The sequence below is a fragment of the Neltuma alba genome, unplaced genomic scaffold (genome assembly GCF_004799145.2).
Source record: "Neltuma alba isolate B1F8T4 unplaced genomic scaffold, ASM479914v2 tig00012873_pilon, whole genome shotgun sequence".
Taxonomy (NCBI): domain Eukaryota; kingdom Viridiplantae; phylum Streptophyta; class Magnoliopsida; order Fabales; family Fabaceae; genus Neltuma; species Neltuma alba.
Window position 1 is genome coordinate 3,242 of NW_021637252.1, and position 16,881 is coordinate 20,122.

At 38.3% G+C, this 16,881-nt stretch overlaps 4 protein-coding genes across 4 annotated transcripts; 2 read left to right on the top strand and 2 right to left on the bottom strand.

The window, feature by feature from the left end:
* The first annotated feature begins 2,621 nt into the window (after positions 1-2,621).
* On the top strand, positions 2,622-4,266 carry LOC114732110 (uncharacterized). The gene is made up of 6 exons (XM_028919407.1): positions 2,622-3,004; positions 3,106-3,203; positions 3,316-3,387; positions 3,501-3,625; positions 3,872-3,944; positions 4,046-4,266. The coding sequence occupies exons 1-6, from the start codon at positions 2,707-2,709 to the stop codon at positions 4,148-4,150; spliced, it is 771 nt and encodes a 256-aa protein (XP_028775240.1). The 5' UTR covers positions 2,622-2,706; the 3' UTR covers positions 4,151-4,266.
* A 1,115-nt stretch (positions 4,267-5,381) lies between these two features.
* LOC114732104 (S-adenosylmethionine synthase 1) lies at positions 5,382-7,469 on the top strand. Its single transcript, XM_028919399.1, has 2 exons — positions 5,382-5,431; positions 6,072-7,469. The coding sequence occupies exon 2, from the start codon at positions 6,083-6,085 to the stop codon at positions 7,253-7,255; it is 1,173 nt and encodes a 390-aa protein (XP_028775232.1). The 5' UTR covers positions 5,382-5,431; positions 6,072-6,082; the 3' UTR covers positions 7,256-7,469.
* A 95-nt stretch (positions 7,470-7,564) lies between these two features.
* LOC114732105 (thioredoxin-like 3-3) lies at positions 7,565-8,938 on the bottom strand. Its single transcript, XM_028919400.1, has 3 exons — positions 8,408-8,938; positions 8,284-8,309; positions 7,565-7,986 (listed from the first exon to the last, which is right to left on the bottom strand). The coding sequence occupies exons 1-3, from the start codon at positions 8,558-8,560 to the stop codon at positions 7,767-7,769; spliced, it is 399 nt and encodes a 132-aa protein (XP_028775233.1). The 5' UTR covers positions 8,561-8,938; the 3' UTR covers positions 7,565-7,766.
* Positions 8,939-9,635: 697 nt separating this feature from the next.
* Positions 9,636-16,481, bottom strand: LOC114732107 (FAD synthase). Its single transcript, XM_028919402.1, has 17 exons — positions 15,991-16,481; positions 15,784-15,907; positions 14,806-14,851; positions 14,569-14,726; positions 14,315-14,432; positions 14,076-14,158; positions 13,169-13,228; positions 12,609-12,854; positions 12,318-12,414; positions 12,092-12,142; positions 11,926-12,006; positions 11,726-11,797; positions 11,207-11,269; positions 10,851-11,003; positions 10,403-10,460; positions 10,270-10,322; positions 9,636-10,180 (listed from the first exon to the last, which is right to left on the bottom strand). Exons 2-17 carry the CDS (start codon positions 15,882-15,884, stop codon positions 10,103-10,105), a joined length of 1,518 nt encoding a protein of 505 aa, XP_028775235.1. The 5' UTR covers positions 15,885-15,907; positions 15,991-16,481; the 3' UTR covers positions 9,636-10,102.
* Between the last annotated feature and the right edge of the window lie 400 nt (positions 16,482-16,881).

Consider the following 16,881-nt stretch of genomic DNA (forward strand, 5'->3'; position numbering starts at 1 on the left):
CTAGAATAAACTCTCCTCTCTTATTTTTATCATCACCAATTTCTTTGTTGATTTTCTGCCCCTGGAGTGATTTGCATTGATAAGCATTATGTCTATGTCTAATTTCATATTTTGATCACAAGACACTCGGGACCTATTTGGAAATATAGATAATCTGTAGGTTATCTGTTGAGCATGGGCCTAAGTATACGTATGTTAGAAAGAAAGCCCAAATGTAGCCCAGTTTATGAGGGCGTGTGTGTGAGTTGCATGACGGGGGTATTTGTGGTTTTAGCCAGCAGGCAGTTAGAGAGGAAACGATCATAAGTCACGGTTATTCGTATGAGTGGGCATGAAAAATGATGAGTGGATTGTGGGGAGAGTGGTGCTCTCGAATGCACTAGGTCACTAGTCCCTTTTGGTTACATCCTTCCGTTGGGATTTTCCCTGCGGATTGTTCTCTGTTTCATTACGTAATGCAGTGATTTTGGAGTCGTTTCCATTCACAATAAACCTCATCTTTCTTTGTTACCCTGTAGTAGCAGTAATTATTCGCACTATCCATTACTTTGGATCTTCCTGTAGTGTTGGCTTACTTTCGTTCTTTCTATGGCTGGTTTAAAGCTTTTGCAAGTGTTTGTCGCAGATAAAATTTATTGTTGATGGCCAGTGGAGATTAGATCCTCAAAGGGAGTCAGTTACAAGAGGTTATATATGCAACAATATACTAAGAGTAGATAGATAGATAGATAACATCTGGCTCGTCTCAGGACTGCTCGAGGGATAAAAAAGGTAATGTCATCATTCCATCTTGACTCCTCTCAAACAGACATTAGTGGATCCAGAGACCTTTTTTTTTTTTGGAGGGAGTGGAACTTTAAATAAATGAAACTTTGGGGGTGGGGGCTGGTCGTCAAAATTTGCTTTAGCACCTTCTACAAAGGAATTCATGCAATTTTTACGAAGGGTGAAATTCATTGGGAGGCAAACACCCCTCTCCATCATTGCTCTCAAATGCAATCTAAATATTGGTTATTCTTTATTCGCATCAAAATCTAGGAACTAAGCCGTGGGTTTCAAATGACAATCGAAGATCCCAAATCTGTAGTAAATTATCGGAACTGATATTGAAGCTGTTTTCTCTTTCACATGAACTACACTTTTTCTCTCTTGCATTATCTACAGTTTTAGGCTAGAAGTAATGATCTTGATCTGAACCTCCCCCCCCCCCAAAAAAAAAATTTGCGCCAGAATGGTATCTTAGCTCAGTTGGGGATAACTATTGATGTCACGTATAGTCTATGTTTCCGGACTGAGAGAATTATGTACACAAGATAATACCATCCTTCATATGGTGTTACTTGAAATGGTTGATATACTCACTTCCCCATCATCCAATTTACGCGCAGGTCGTGTTGCAAACACTTGGTCCCATTAACATATTTGTTGCGGATTGTTTTAGGCTAGAATAGAGCGTGATGGTGATTGCCGTGCTTAATGCCATTTGATGAACGAGTCACGTTGGACGGGCTAGTAGGTGCAGCCGAGCATGGAAGCGTGCGAGAGTCCGCGTAATCTAGTTGTGGATGCGTTCTGGCACTATCCTGTTTGTGTGCATATCAAGTTTAGGCTAATGAGATATGGAGATCATGACATCTTGTAAGACTGTACAGGTAGCTAGAAGATAGGAAGGAAATAGTAGTTCCCTTTGTCCCCTCCCCCTCTATTTATTTATTCTTTTTTTGGTATTAGTCTTCTCTTTTTGGCGACAACCACCATATATCAGAATAAAAGTAATGGGCTTTTTATTTAGGGCGAGGGGAGTATCATTATTGTTTCTTGAATGATTTCGAGTGACATTTTCCTTGGTTTCTCACTAAATTAAAAATTATACTTGCTCGTCATTCTGATGCATGCCTAAATTCGATTCTCTTGAGGAAAAAATCAACGAGTTTGCAAGAAATTTACCCTTAATCGATTACGGAAGGGGACATTATTCAGGCTACAAGTGAAGAATGGAGCCCCAGTATCCTCTCTGCGAATAAACATTTTTTAAAAGAAAAAATAGTAGGTGAAGGGTAATTGCAAGAATAAAAGAGATAATGTATTTTAGGATGGCCGCCCGCCAAAATTCCATGGTCCTCCCAAGGAAACTCTGGTTCGTAACCCATGGAATAAGGTTGGAACAATTGCTTTCATATTCCACATAACAATTGATAATATAAAAAAGTTTAAAAATCACGAAAATAGTTTGAAGTTCTTTGTTTTTTAATTATAAGTAAGTTTAATCTAGATCTGTTAATATATTAGGAGGTTTCATTATTGAGTCATTAAGTTATTATCATTATAATAAATATAATTCAGACTTATCTACAATTAAAAAAAATAAAAGAATTCAGAGTATTTTTTTTATATAGTTTTTTATATTTTAATTGTTGTCTGGCATTAAGAGAGATTGTCCAAAATCAAAAAAGTCAGGTGAATGAGACAAGGCCCAAGGCCCATTGAGATTGTTTTGCGCTGAGGACTGAAGGGCGTGTTGAAACCACGTGGAAAGCTGGAAAGTTACATTTGGCTTGTTGGCGTGTCTCTTTCCTCACCGTTCCCCCTCGTCTTTCTTTATCGCGAGCCTTTTCACCCTCTTTCGCCAGGGTCACTTGACAGTCTTGAGCTGAGCTCGGGAACCACCTACACCCATCATCTTTTTGCCGCATTCTTTGTTCACTCATGGCAATGGTTAGTGCTTCTGCTGCTTGTGCTAATCCCAGAATCCCACACTCTCTGTTGTCTTCGTCATTTCTCAAGGTGCCATCTCAATCCAACTGTCCCCTGGCATTAGCTCCTGCGTCAGCAACAAGGAGGATACCTTCTGTTCGCAGCAGCAAGTGTTTTGTGGTAAAGGAGGAATTTCCTGAACCTATTTCTCAAATCGACGAAGAAGTGGAGTTGAGGGAGAACAGCGAAACTCTCCTCTACTCTTTCTCTCCCCTGCCATTATTGTACGCAGCTGCGCTTCTGCCTGGAGGTATTTTGATTGTCTATTATTCCGTAAAATTTAAGTTAATCCGAACATGAGATTACAGTGTGAGTATTACTTTGGTATGATAAGTCCAATGTTGATAACAGCTGGGGCTGTGCGATCTGTATTTGGCCCTTTTGTTGAGCTTGTCAAATCATGGAATCTCCCAGATTGGCTTGTGCATTGGGGTCACCCTGGCAACATGGTATTTCTGTATACTTTTTTCTGCCAAACTCTTTGATTATTATAGAAACCTACACATCTTTACGGTTACCCCAAATTTCACAACAAGCTTTTCCACGCTAATTCACTTGCAGGCAGTTGTGCTCTTTGCCATGGGTGGCTATGGAACTTATCTGGGTTTCCGTATACGTTACTCTGATGATGTGGTAAGATATCTCACGCCAGTTTCACCACTTCTGAGTTCTGATTACCGTAATTGTTTCCATATAATCTCAATTATCTCGAATTACTTAGTTTTTATTTTCTTGAATAATTTCAGGAGGAGAAGGCTAGCGCCAAGGACCTGCACCCGAAACTTTTAGGCGGTATGTTTTTCTTCTTTGCGCTGGGAGCTACTGGTGGAATAACATCTCTACTAACGTCAGATAAACCTATTTTTGAGAGGTAACCAGCAAATATTTTTCTCTGACTCGTCAGGCTTGATATTTGATTGTTCTTTTTTTTTTTTTTTCTTTCCTTGGTCGGAGATGTTATTGATTGTTCAAAATGGTCAATTCAGTAGTTTTCCCCTTCTTCTTCTTCTTCTGAAATCACCTACGTGGGTGCATGAAGTTTATCTTTGAAAGTGGGTGCTCATCACGCCATCTTATATGGGCTTTTTGTTTTTTGTCTAAATTTTTCTCTATGTAGTCCCCACGCTGTTACAGGCGTCATTGGCCTTGCTCTGTTGACAATACAAACCATATTGCCCGCACTATTTGAGGTAATTGCTATATTCTGGTATTCCTGTTACCATTTCCAAGAACCAAATTATCTCATACGACGAGAACGTGGGCGCAACTAACATGTGCATCTAACATGCAGGGGAATCCTGGACTTAGGAATGTTCACGGTATCTTGGGTAGTGGTATCATGACGCTCTTTCTTATCCATGCTGCTCTGGGACTTCAATTGGGCCTCAGTTACTAACCTTAACGCGGATTGATCCCGCACTGCTATTTTGATCGATTTTTCATTTTACAAGATGGTGTACATTCTCTCCTGGACATGGTTCCTAACTTGAATCTGAAATGAGACCTCTAAGTAACTGATCTACATTTGATGATAAGTAATCACACTCCAAGCGGTTTCCCATCTCAGGGTTGAAATTCGAGCACACTGAAGACAATATATCAGTGGTTGAAGTAGATTCCGATTGCAGTTTCCCGACTTGCGGCTCAATTTTGTAGTAGAGAGTTTATTATTACGTCCTCCACTTCGAAATATGAGAGCCAGTTGGGAATGAGATTTAATTTCAAATATAAGATCTCAATCTATTTTATTTTACAAATTTATAATTCATTTTTTAAAATATTTCTATTAATTATACATATTAAGAGAATTTTCATCCAAAAATAATCATGACTAAAATGATATATTAGGAAAATCAATTTATAATTGTTATAAATAACTAAATTAATTTTTTTCATCTATTCATATTAGTTAAATAGTAATTATATTAAGGATCGGAGGTAATATTTATTAATAGTCAGGTAGCCACAAATAGAGTCCAAAGATAATAACAATTATGGCACCATCATAATCATAGTTACAAATGGTACACAAATTTGTCACTTGCCTGTGTTTTTTATGCCCCCCTGTTCCTTTTCATGTCGCGTTTATTAACTATCAACCGTGCATGATGTAGAAAATAGCGGGTCATTTGATTTTTTTTTTTTTTGGCCTTGAGGGTCATTTGACAATTAACATTACTGTATAATAATTATAATTTCGGTATCCATATTGCCAAAGTTACAATTATCTCCAGAGCTAGCGTTCCGCTAGCCTCGCACATTTGCACGCCAATGATTTGGGACAGTAATAGTGGGCGAAAGATAGAGATCAGGGACTGACCCATGCAACGAGCAGTTTAGATACCATCTGGCCATCAAAATCTCATTTAATTAGAATTTCATTAATTGGGCTTGGATTAATGTCCTGCTCTTAAGATATATAAACGGGCATGTACTTAATTATAATTAGTAGCCATCATGTTGGATCGACCACACGAGATATCATGTGAAAGTGACTGGGAATTGAGAAAAATGCAGCAGAACACAAACCACAAAACAGAGAGGGAGCGAGTCATGCGTCGATTTTCTCTCTCTTCCAAATCTTAAGGTATATATATTTACCCACAAAACTATCACCCCTCCCTCTCGTTCCAATTCCTCACGTTTCGCACTCCTTTGTCTCAATCAAAATCGCTCGGTACGTCCCTCTCTCCTTCTCTCTTTAACACAAATCTAGCCTCTTAATTCAATCTATCATCACCAAAAAGCAATGAGCTAATGCATCGTTGATGTCATAATATTTTGGATTTCGATCTCGGTTATCTCTTGTCTGTAAAATCCAGGTCTCTGTATTCAATTACCGTCCAGGTCTAGCATTCTTTTGAAATATTCTCTTCTTCCTGTTCTTATTTTATCTGCATTTTGATAGTTTTCCATGAGACTTTGTTACGATTGTCGATGTCGATTTGAACATGCTCTGCATTTTGTCAATTTTAGATCTGTTTTATTAACAGGTCCGTCATGCCGCTTAGATTTCCTATGGTAGTAGTGATTTGCAGTAAATAGATCTAGCTTGTCTATTATTATCTACTTATGTTGTTTGTGAATATCGCAATTTCACGTTGTCTTTAGATAGTAAAATAGCATTAGAGAATGGATCCTTGAAGCCGTGGTGACGGGTAGCACAGCCACAATTCATCATTACAAACTGTTGAAGTTCCATTTCTATTTTATATTAATTATAAGTATTTACAGGCAAATTAGCAAAATTTTTTCCTCATAGATTTACAGGCAACTAACACAAGTTCTGTCCCCTTTCTTTTTGTCTTTTGGAGCAGAACACTCAAAGATGGATACCTTCCTTTTCACCTCCGAATCAGTAAACGAAGGCCACCCTGACAAAATCTGCGATCAGGTTTCAGATGCTATCCTAGATGCTTGCCTGGAGCAAGACCCAGAGAGCAAAGTTGCGTGCGAGACCTGTACAAAAACTAACATGGTAATGGTGTTTGGTGAGATTACAACCAAGGCTAAAGTGGACTACGAGAAAATAGTTCGTGACACTTGTAGAGGCATCGGGTTTGTATCTGCTGATGTTGGCCTTGACGCCGATAACTGCAAAGTTCTTGTGAACATCGAGCAGCAGAGCCCTGATATAGCTCAAGGAGTTCATGGTCATCTGACCAAAAAACCTGAGGAAATTGGAGCTGGTGACCAAGGTCACATGTTTGGCTACGCCACTGATGAAACACCTGAGCTAATGCCCCTTACTCATGTTCTTGCAACCAAACTAGGTGCTAAGCTCACAGAGGTCAGAAAGAACAAAACATGCCCATGGTTGAGGCCCGATGGTAAAACCCAAGTGACTGTTGAGTACAAGAACGATAATGGAGCCATGGTTCCTATCCGTGTGCACACGGTGCTCATCTCAACTCAACATGACGAAGCAGTCTCGAATGAGAAGATTGCTGCAGATTTGAAAGAGCATGTAATCAAACCAGTGATTCCGGCTGAATATCTCGATGACAAGACTATCTTCCACCTCAATCCTTCTGGTCGATTTGTGATAGGTGGCCCTCACGGAGATGCAGGACTTACTGGCCGGAAGATTATCATTGACACTTATGGTGGATGGGGTGCTCATGGTGGAGGTGCCTTCTCCGGCAAGGATCCGACCAAGGTTGATCGGAGTGGTGCATACATTGTTAGGCAGGCGGCGAAGAGTGTGGTGGCTTCAGGGCTTGCCCGGCGCTGCATAGTGCAGGTTTCTTATGCCATTGGAGTGCCAGAACCACTGTCTGTTTTTGTGGACACTTACAAAACTGGGAAGATTCCAGACCGCGATATCCTTGCCCTGATTAAGGAGAATTTCGACTTCAGGCCAGGAATGATTTCCATCAATCTTGACCTCAAAAGAGGAGGAAAATTTCGGTTCCAGAAAACTGCTGCTTATGGTCATTTTGGACGAGATGACCCTGATTTTACTTGGGAGACCGTGAAGCTGCTTAAGCCCAAGGCTTAAAGTAGCCATGGCATTTCTACAGGTGGTCATGGTTGTAGCCATCTTTTGGTTTTGGATTTTGGGGGAAAAGAAATAAAGGAGCTTCATTGCGTGCATCCACTCATGGAGATAGATTACCCAGCTTTCATGAGAAATTGAAGCAGAGACGAATACCTGGCTTTCGCACAATAGGAGCTTGTAGAATTAGTTGGTTTCTGTTTTTGACCCCTTTAAAGTTTTTGTTTTTTTTAATGTACTGATTATTTCTCTCTCTTTTTTTGCTGGCTAAAGATTATTTCTCTTATTTAAGCCATTGATTGTTGCGCAAACTTTTGAGTAATTCTAGTAATGTCATTTATGACTTTCCAATTCACCACTAACATGACGCAGAATGAAAGAAATTGCGAACAAATGCTACATATATTGACAGAAGATGAAAGATTTGTGACAATAATCTCCAGAAATAGCTTCTTCTTCCAGTCACGGTTTAAATAATAGAGGCAAAGATGTTGTAAAACGACGTTCTTCATTTCTAGGAGTGCAACCATAGGCGATCATGCAACCTCTCTTCCCCAGCACCATACATCTCGTCGACCTTTTCACCATCTCGGAAGAATTGGAAGGTCGGGGTGTATCGAATGTTTTGAGTTGTTTCTGGGCATTCATCAATATCTGCGTATAAGAAAGAAAGCTTCGGGAAATTTTTGCTCATTTTACAGAAAGCAGGGAGGATTTGACTGCACACGCGACACCTACAAGGGCATAAATACGAGTATCAGTAATCGTGGTTTTCTGCATCCCATGATGCGAAGAAAAACACGAAGAAATTGTAGCTGACTCGATAGTGACTTCCAAAGATTACGTAACCCTGTTTTCAGCATGACCGACAACATTCCATGAAACCACCGCGGTGCAGACTGTGTTGTTTGAAGAGTTCTAACATCAAACACCTTACGCTCATTTTTTAAGCACGAAGAATAAACAGATTCACAAACTGGGAAGACGCTAAGGAAACAAACACGTTTATAAAGAAATTGTCAGAGACGTACCAAGACGCACCATAATTGATAACAGCCTGCACAGAATTTGGCAACAGAGAAATCAATGTCACGCATAAAACTAGGGCTTTTCCTATAAAACGAGAGAAAGGAAGAAAAAGGAGTCGACGGTTACGGGAGTTTTGGAGGATTTGATGTGAAGAAGAAAGTCACGGAGCTGTTGGTCGGCGGAGGCGATTTGCAAGTTGCCGCAGCGATCGAGGGCCCAATTCGAAGCAGTACCGTTATCAGTCAAACCTTCCTTACTGTCTTCACTTCCCTTTTCCATTGTTTGGACGACACAGAGAGTGATTTAGGCAGCTATAAGGAGAAAGATAAGGTTGGAGAAAGATTTCTCCCTTTCCGCCACGAGATTAGGATCGAGACGATGAGAACGCACAGGGGCCGACAAAATGAAGCACGAAGAGAGAAGCAAGAAGCCAGGAGCACCACGTTGCCGGAAAAGTCCAAAGCCACTGCCGGCAACGATTGGATTCGTGCCAAGCCAAAAATGGCTTCTGAGAATGGGCACCAGCAGCGGGGAGGCGCACGAGACAACGAGAGGAAAGGAAGAAATGGGTACCAGCTTCAAGCAAAATCTCACCGTTTCACTAATTGCTTATTTGCTTAGATCCTCACTGAAGGATGCACTATTCATGATATCATCAGCTTTCGTTTTGCCACGCCGCAATAGGCTCGGGTAAATAATCCTTCCCTCGCATGAGATCCACTTTCCCATCGGCCCATAAAAATAACTCAAAATATTTATTAATACATATGATGGGCCGGGTATCCGTTTGAGCAAGTAAAATGCAGAAATCCTTCTCATGCATCTGGTTTTCAAATGACTTTTTTGGGAGCTGCATCCACACACACACTTACATATAGATATATGTCCTTAATATAAGACCTAATTATTAAATTAATCTTAGTCCTAAATATAAGACTTATTTATCATATTTATTAATTTTTTCTAAATTACTCCTATTGATATTCTCTCAATTATAACCAAGTAGGACATAAAAAGAAGATATTAAAAAAGATAATTATGGTATTTTAGAAAAAACATGTCATATTTCTTATAATTAACTAACTTATCTAACTTTCTTAATCTAATCAAATCAGTTAAATAGGTCTCATATTAAAAACCGGAAGAGTACATACATACACACACATATATGCAAGACTTGTATTTTCACGTTGTATTTCATAAATTATAATTAAAAAAAATGTTTTTTGAAGATTTCTACCACTGCTCACTGCTCAGTTCAGATAAGTAATGCCAGCCCACTCAGAGAGCAAATGTCTACCGTGACCTTCCATAGTTTCGCCGAAGGCAGGTTTTCGGTTTTCCGATATTAGGCTAAACAGAAGATCTCAAGCAGAGCATAGGTTGTTGAATGTCATTCACACTAAACGAGCTTGCTGCGTTACATAAGGTAGATTATAATAAAAATTAAATAAAATGCCAATCAGCAGCCAAAGCTAATGGCGTAATAATTAAAAGCTTGGATTTTCATTTTTTTCCTGGAAAAGAAACTGTAAATGCAGTTATTAATTTAGCTAATCTTATTCATTAACTAGGTTGGAGTACCCTGAGGAATAAATAATGCTCTGAAGTACATTCACTGTTGCAAAAAGAATTGAAGCTCCTGTAATCTTTTGTTCCGGTTTTCCCTTCTCTTCTCCCAAGACAAGCAGCCTTGATTTTCTTCCAAGTCCTTCGTTCAACGAAGCAAGCATAATTTATATCTGGATCAACATGATCACGAAATGATCCAACGCCCAAAATCATTATCATTTGGTTCATCAAAGACAGTGGGATATCAACCTAGTCTGTCTCCATGAAAGCACCCGCACGAAACTTTTTGCATAATGCATTTACAGCCGCCTCAACGCGTGCTTGGTCCTGTAATAAAATCATTTGACTAGTATTACCGGAAGAACTTACATATGACTTGGTAAAGCAGAGGTTAGAATACGGGAGTCACATCGTACCTTTCCTTTGAAACTTATTATCAGAGATCCATTTCTGGATTTGCGATAACAGCCTTGATGTTGCAGAGGAAAGAAAAGGATAAATATCATGCCAAAAACAGCTGGAAAGGAAAGTAGTTCACAAAATACATACCGATAAAAATATCTGGAAATTCAAGACCAAGCTTCGATAGAGGTTGTGCAATTTCCACCTGCAGTTTGGAGTTCCCCAGATGAAAAATTGTAAACAAGATGATGCCATATGTGAAGAAAATGAGAGAAGATGCACAAAGCACAGATAGCACGTCGAAGTCACATGCTAGCCAGGATAAATTACATATCTACAAACTTATGCTCCTATAGTATGATACTAAAAGCAGCTATACGCATCATCTTGAGCCGTGAAAATATATTTTTATTGCACGCATGTGAAAAATCAAATGCCGGCCCTACATCCCCTTCCCTCTGAACGGATATCAGAATTTATTTTTTCAACACAGATAACACGTGACTCTAAAATGTGAATATTCCATGTTTCCTTTCATTATAATGGATATCTGTTGACCGAAAGTCCAGCCATAGTAAATCAAGTTACCACATACATCCGAAAGATTTGTTGTAACGTGCTTTGATACATATGGTTCCAGCAATGGTAACAGGTCAATAGATTTTGCCAACTCAATCAAACAATCCCACTGCTTTTCCAGCTCCGAATCATTCGTTGCATTAAGAACTATCACATTTTGACACTTGATCTACAAAAACAAACATCCAACATCAAACATTTAAAACCAAAAAGTACACCATCACATAATATGAAATCAAACATGTAACATGTGACACTTGATCATTGTAAATTAACCCAATTTCTGCCATTGCTCAATGTGAAATTGAACTTTCTGGCGAATGTCACAAGTAAAGAAACATAATTATGGTAAATGAATTCTCCAGAACGTACCAAGGGCACAGGCAACTTGTCATGGTGCAATAATTCTGTGATGCCTTCAGGCAGTTGAGCCATCTGAAAGGTACAAGACTAATGGATCAAACATCACAAAGAAGTGTAATGTGAAATGTCGGTCTAAATCTGAGTATGCTAGTTGGAGCCATATGTGAGAATAGAGAAGAGAGTTCTTCTGATAAGCCAGAGGTTAATCCTTTTCACTGACCCTAAAAAATACAAAACAGAGAATGTAGTAACCAGATGAGACCAGTGGGACAAGCTCTTTCATGAGATGGTAAAGGTCGGGCCTCAAAAGTTCAGATTTTGATATTCATGCATTCATAAGGAGAAACTATTGTATAAATCACCCATAAGCAACTATTAGTGGGTCCGCCTTCTGAGATGCATGCCGGTATGCAAGTGTTTCTTAGAAGAATGACTTCAAAAGGATCTCTTTTCAAAAATGCATTGAAATATTAAAATTTAAAACACAAAAGTTAAGATTAACAAGTAACTTCTCGTACACCAAGTTACCTCATTTCGGTCACCGGTACATTGATAACCAATAATATTCCCAAGATATTCTTCAAATTCTTCATCAGGAGCCTACGTCACAATCAAATGACCAAATGATATGAAGTTAGTCTTGTTATTAACCAGAAGCAGGCAACACATCCAGACGATGATGCAGTGGCCTTCATGGAAAAATGCAACAATCAGATGAAACAACGCACCAAACGAACACTAAAGGCCTTTGCAACTCCAGCTAATGTGACATCCGAATGCAGTGGACCTACACCTCCATATATAAAGACCTACAATAATCAGGTCAGTTTAAACTTAAACTATCATTTCACCAGGAAAGCCATATGCAGAATTTCATAGAATTTTTTAATTTACCAAATCATTAGTAGATTTCCGTCGCTCAACTTCTTCAGCCACAGAATCTATCTGGTATAAAAGATGCATGTCACAGAGCATTAAATTAACAGATGAGATGAAATGATTATTTCTGGGTTCATATATAATGTGTGTTTCAACATGTTCATAACAACAAATTCAAGTGCAGATATCTGCAAATTAGAACAGTTAAGTACACACAGGGAGGATACATATATGAACTCACATTGTTGTGAACAACAGAAAGTTCTGAAACAGACCAACCGATAGAATGCAACTTCCTCAGCAGGGAGGGTCCCAACTGATCCTCGATAGTGCCAAACCTGAGCTAAGAAGCAGGGAAAAAAGAAAATTTATTAAAAAAATTACAAGGAGCGTAAGAATCAGGTGGGCTTCATGAGATGATAGATAGTAAAATAAATTAGTGAAATCTCCCAGAGGTACATTATAAAATAAAGTATACGAGTTCATTAAATATACAGTTTCTGATATAATCATGTAATCAACAAGTACTTACAGAATCTCATCTCCCACAGCAATAACTGATGCTGTGAGCATACTGCTTTTGTGCAAATCCAAGCTGATCAAGCCATTGCTGTCAGTAGGATAATTTCCACTAGTAGAAGATATCTTTCTAACCCTCCCTGCCCTCTCTAATCTTCCATCAGCAAGCAAGTACGCAGGCTTATATTTGTTTGAGGAGTTGCTAATGGATAATAATGCATTGGGAACTGTATCATAAATGCTCCCAATTGAAGTATAACTGCACAAATATAGAAAATCTCACACACAAATTCCTCAAATGAACTTAAACAAACTAGAACTTAACAGGAAGCCATGAACTACAATATAACAGTTATTGCATACTGCATCAAAGAGGGAGCAACACAGACTAAATAGCCTGCAAAATTTTCAGTGATACTATTCGACAAAGTCTTGATAAAACTAAATGTAGCTCCTTTATGAAATCTTCATCAAATATCTCTTGGTTACAGATCTCAGGAAAGGTTAGAGATATTAAAAGCATGCAAATACATTAAGTCCAACAATAAAGTCCAGCAATCAATAGAGTATTACCCTTGATCATAAAGACTGCAATACTTCACCTTGCAATTTAAGAGGAAGGCCCAGACATCTCTGGCATAGAAATATAGACAAGTAAAAACATCAAATCGAAACCAAATTGGAACAGAACAAAGTTGTAAAATAATGATATGATGACAATTCCCTCAATTAAAAGTAAATAACATCCCCACATCCTAAGAGAAACAAAATAAACAATAATGGAGAGAACAGATCATGCATATTTACATATAGCGACACTTTATAGAGGGAAAACCTAATAACCACCCCAAATAGTTGACCTATTTCTTTAGGTGAGCTCTCAACAGTTGGCAAGCCTTTAAGAAAAACAAGTTAACAGTGAAGGATCAATAGGAATTTAGTCCTTTGAAATTCTGATTATGGAATAAAACAGATAAACAATGACAAAAGTCCAGATATCAAGTAACATCCAGCTAATAGATATCCCTCAGATTTTACGTATTACTGGTACTGCCTAATTATCTTCAAGTACAAGAAGAGTACAGAGTTAAAAGAAATGTGTGAAAAAATGTTTTGATATATGCAGTTATGGGGAGGCCTACCTATTAGTGGCACCCTTTGCCAGACTGATCTTAACTTCTAGCAGACTAGTGTTATTAATTTAGAAACAACATGCATACTACTCAAAAGCATATATGTTAACAGAGCTTGTTCATGTAGAGTTTATTAAACAAATTAGAGTTCTGGGATATGTTAGCAACCGCTTACATGATTCAACGAACATAAAATTTCTTGAGATTTGATTATGCTTTCATTATATAGTTCATCAATCTAGATAAGATTTCAAAAGAAATAAAGCAGCAACAAATACAAACATAAGTTATATCCCATCAAAAAACAGTCTAGTAATGAAAAAACAATGTAAAGCTGAAGGCAAAACCTGTATGACCAATCTAAAATGGGGTTCACTCTCATAAAAGCTGGCCAACCAGGTGAACTAGGGGAGAACTGTTCTTGGCCAACCTGCGAGGTTGGGAAAATGCATTCAGAGAACATTAATATTTTCAAGTTTCATATGACAGCATGGGAATTTCGAAAAAAGCATCCTAGAGTTTATACGTTGTGTTAAGGGGAAAAAAATAAAATTTCAGGAATAAAAAAAGAAAAGAAAAACTATACCGCAGTTGGATCACCAATACGAACTCCAAGGAAAATAGCTTTAATTGGCTTATCCTTCAGCAAAGCCTCCAAACCAGACTTAAAATCTAAGCGAATGATGTCAAGCTGCAGACCATACCTGATTAAGCAACCAACATTAGTTACTTACTGCATGCCTTGGAAAAAGAATAAATAACTTGTCCCAATAAATGTAAACTATGGTTTAAATAGAGAATAAAATCAAAACCAGAAAAGGAAAAAGAAGCTCTACTCACGTGGCAGCTGTATCATAGGTAAATGAGTTGATTTCTGGGAAAGCACAAGGACTCTCAAAATATATTGTTCGAATTGGAAAGTCCCTTAGATCACCATTGGCACCATTTTGCCCCCTTTTATGCAAGAAATAACCAGCCCTGAGCAGGTGGAGCAAAACCTACAAACCAAAGTTCACTGTCACTATCATATCATTGAGTTCAGAGACATGGACAGGTGCTACACATATGAATACTTACTGTTGAGTCTTTTCCGCCGTTGAAGCTGAAAGCAACCTCCTCGATACTGTGGGAAGAAATATATTTAGTACACACTAATATCAGCAAATGCAGTTTATGCAGTCTTCTATACCGTTATCATTATCATTTTGTTTCTTGCTCCTTTTTTCGGATAAAACAAGGACAATAAGTTGCAAGAAGATTGATAGTCATCAATGTTCATGAATTAAAATGTATTTTAACACACCATTTTCACTTATAATCTGACAATGGCATGACTTAATAGCAACTGAAGCAGCAAAAAAGTCCTCCGTTCTACAACCACCCAATGAGAAATAATGCTCTTTGCAGCAAAGAGTTTTTAGTCATCTCTAATAGATCCTTTAAAAACAAGGACAAATGAAGCTGATGTGTTTTTTTTCCCCCCAATTAAAACGCAATGCACAAATCCACACACAAAAAAAGAAGAGGAGGCAATTTTTACTCTTCAACAGGCCACCACTCCACCACTATGAGATATCTGGATAATAGCAATTGATTTTAATCATTCATTTATCTTTAATATTTAGTATTCCAGTGAGATCAGCCAAGTGGAGCTCCATAAGCAACTCATCTTCTCTTACATTTTTCAATCATTGTTTCAATGCAATTCCAGCAACGCAGGGCTGAGATAATGCAAGATTTAGGTAACGTTCAAAGCTACCAACAAAAGGATTAACTTCAAGAGGGAAGAATCAACGTTTTCGCCAGAAATGCAACAAATGGCTCTGAGGTAACTAGTATCAATAAACATTTTGTGCCATTCATTTGACCGGTTGAAACAGTTACGGAGCTGAAGCCAACAGTATTAAATGTTTTAAGCAAAATTAACAGAAAACTAACAAATCTAACTTATCGCACGTAAAATTTAAACACATCTCATAAAAAGGAGTAAGACAGCGACCCTGTAAATTACATGTAATATAGCAATCTGATAGAAGGAAGTAAAGAAGAACTTACGAATACAAAGCTAATGCTCTCTGTATAATATAGGTAGCGTTGTTGTACTTGGTCTGAAGCCTTCGATCGTCGCACTCTCTAATTGCTTTATCGATCTCCATTGACCGTGGCACACAGCAGAAAACTGAACAGCACAATTAAACATGTGATCAGAGCAGGCAAGGATCTCAAAGATTGCGGATTTGTGGCATTTTCTATGAATCAAACCTGGCTTTCCCCCGAAAAAATTCCCTTTTCGCAGCGAATGATTGCAGAAGAATTTGAAAGCGGCCTACTGCTCTGAGCAAGTTAAGTGAATTACTATAATGAAACAAAGAAGCTCAAAGGTCAACAAGGACTGGGATATCTGGAATGGCTGCTTAATAATCCCTATATAGTTTTTTTTCCATAAATGAAAAGAATCAGGAAGAGATACTATGGAAGCTTTGTCGTGTAAATTGGATGGCACGGATTGGTTGCAGGAAAGAGAAACTGAATGAAAATGGTCCCTTTCCCCCTTATCGTCTGGGCAGTGCTGTGCACGCAGCCAAAGGAGGATGAGACCGGAATTTAAGAATCGGATCAGGAGGGACATATATAATAAGATGTCTCAATGACCAAAAAATCATATTCACACATTATTCCGATTAATAATTGCAAAATGCCTTTTGTTTTCTACTTAATAAACTTCCTAGTTTCGAGAATTGATTCAATGAGATTAAAATCATTAATCCTTGGTCCAGCGTACTAAGTCAAAATCACAAAAAAAAAAAAAAGCAAAAAAAATGAAGGAGAAGGGCATGAGCGCATGAGATTACCAGACTAATCATCGAGCCAGTCTCGTAGAGGAGTATTTATATCAGATTCGAAAATTTCGAGTCATACTACAGGAAATCGTTCCATAGGAAATCGTATGAATGGGAGACATTAAAATTATATTTTGTCCGCTGCGGACTATTTTCTATTTTCAAGTCCATTATAAAACCAGCGATTCATAATAAATCTTTCTAGGTTTTCTTTGCAAGGAAAAACTTCCAAGTGGTTGCAATCGCTCGAGGGCGCCACAATTAGCGTGTGCACCATGAACTATAATCGGCATTTTTATAACTCCATCCCGGT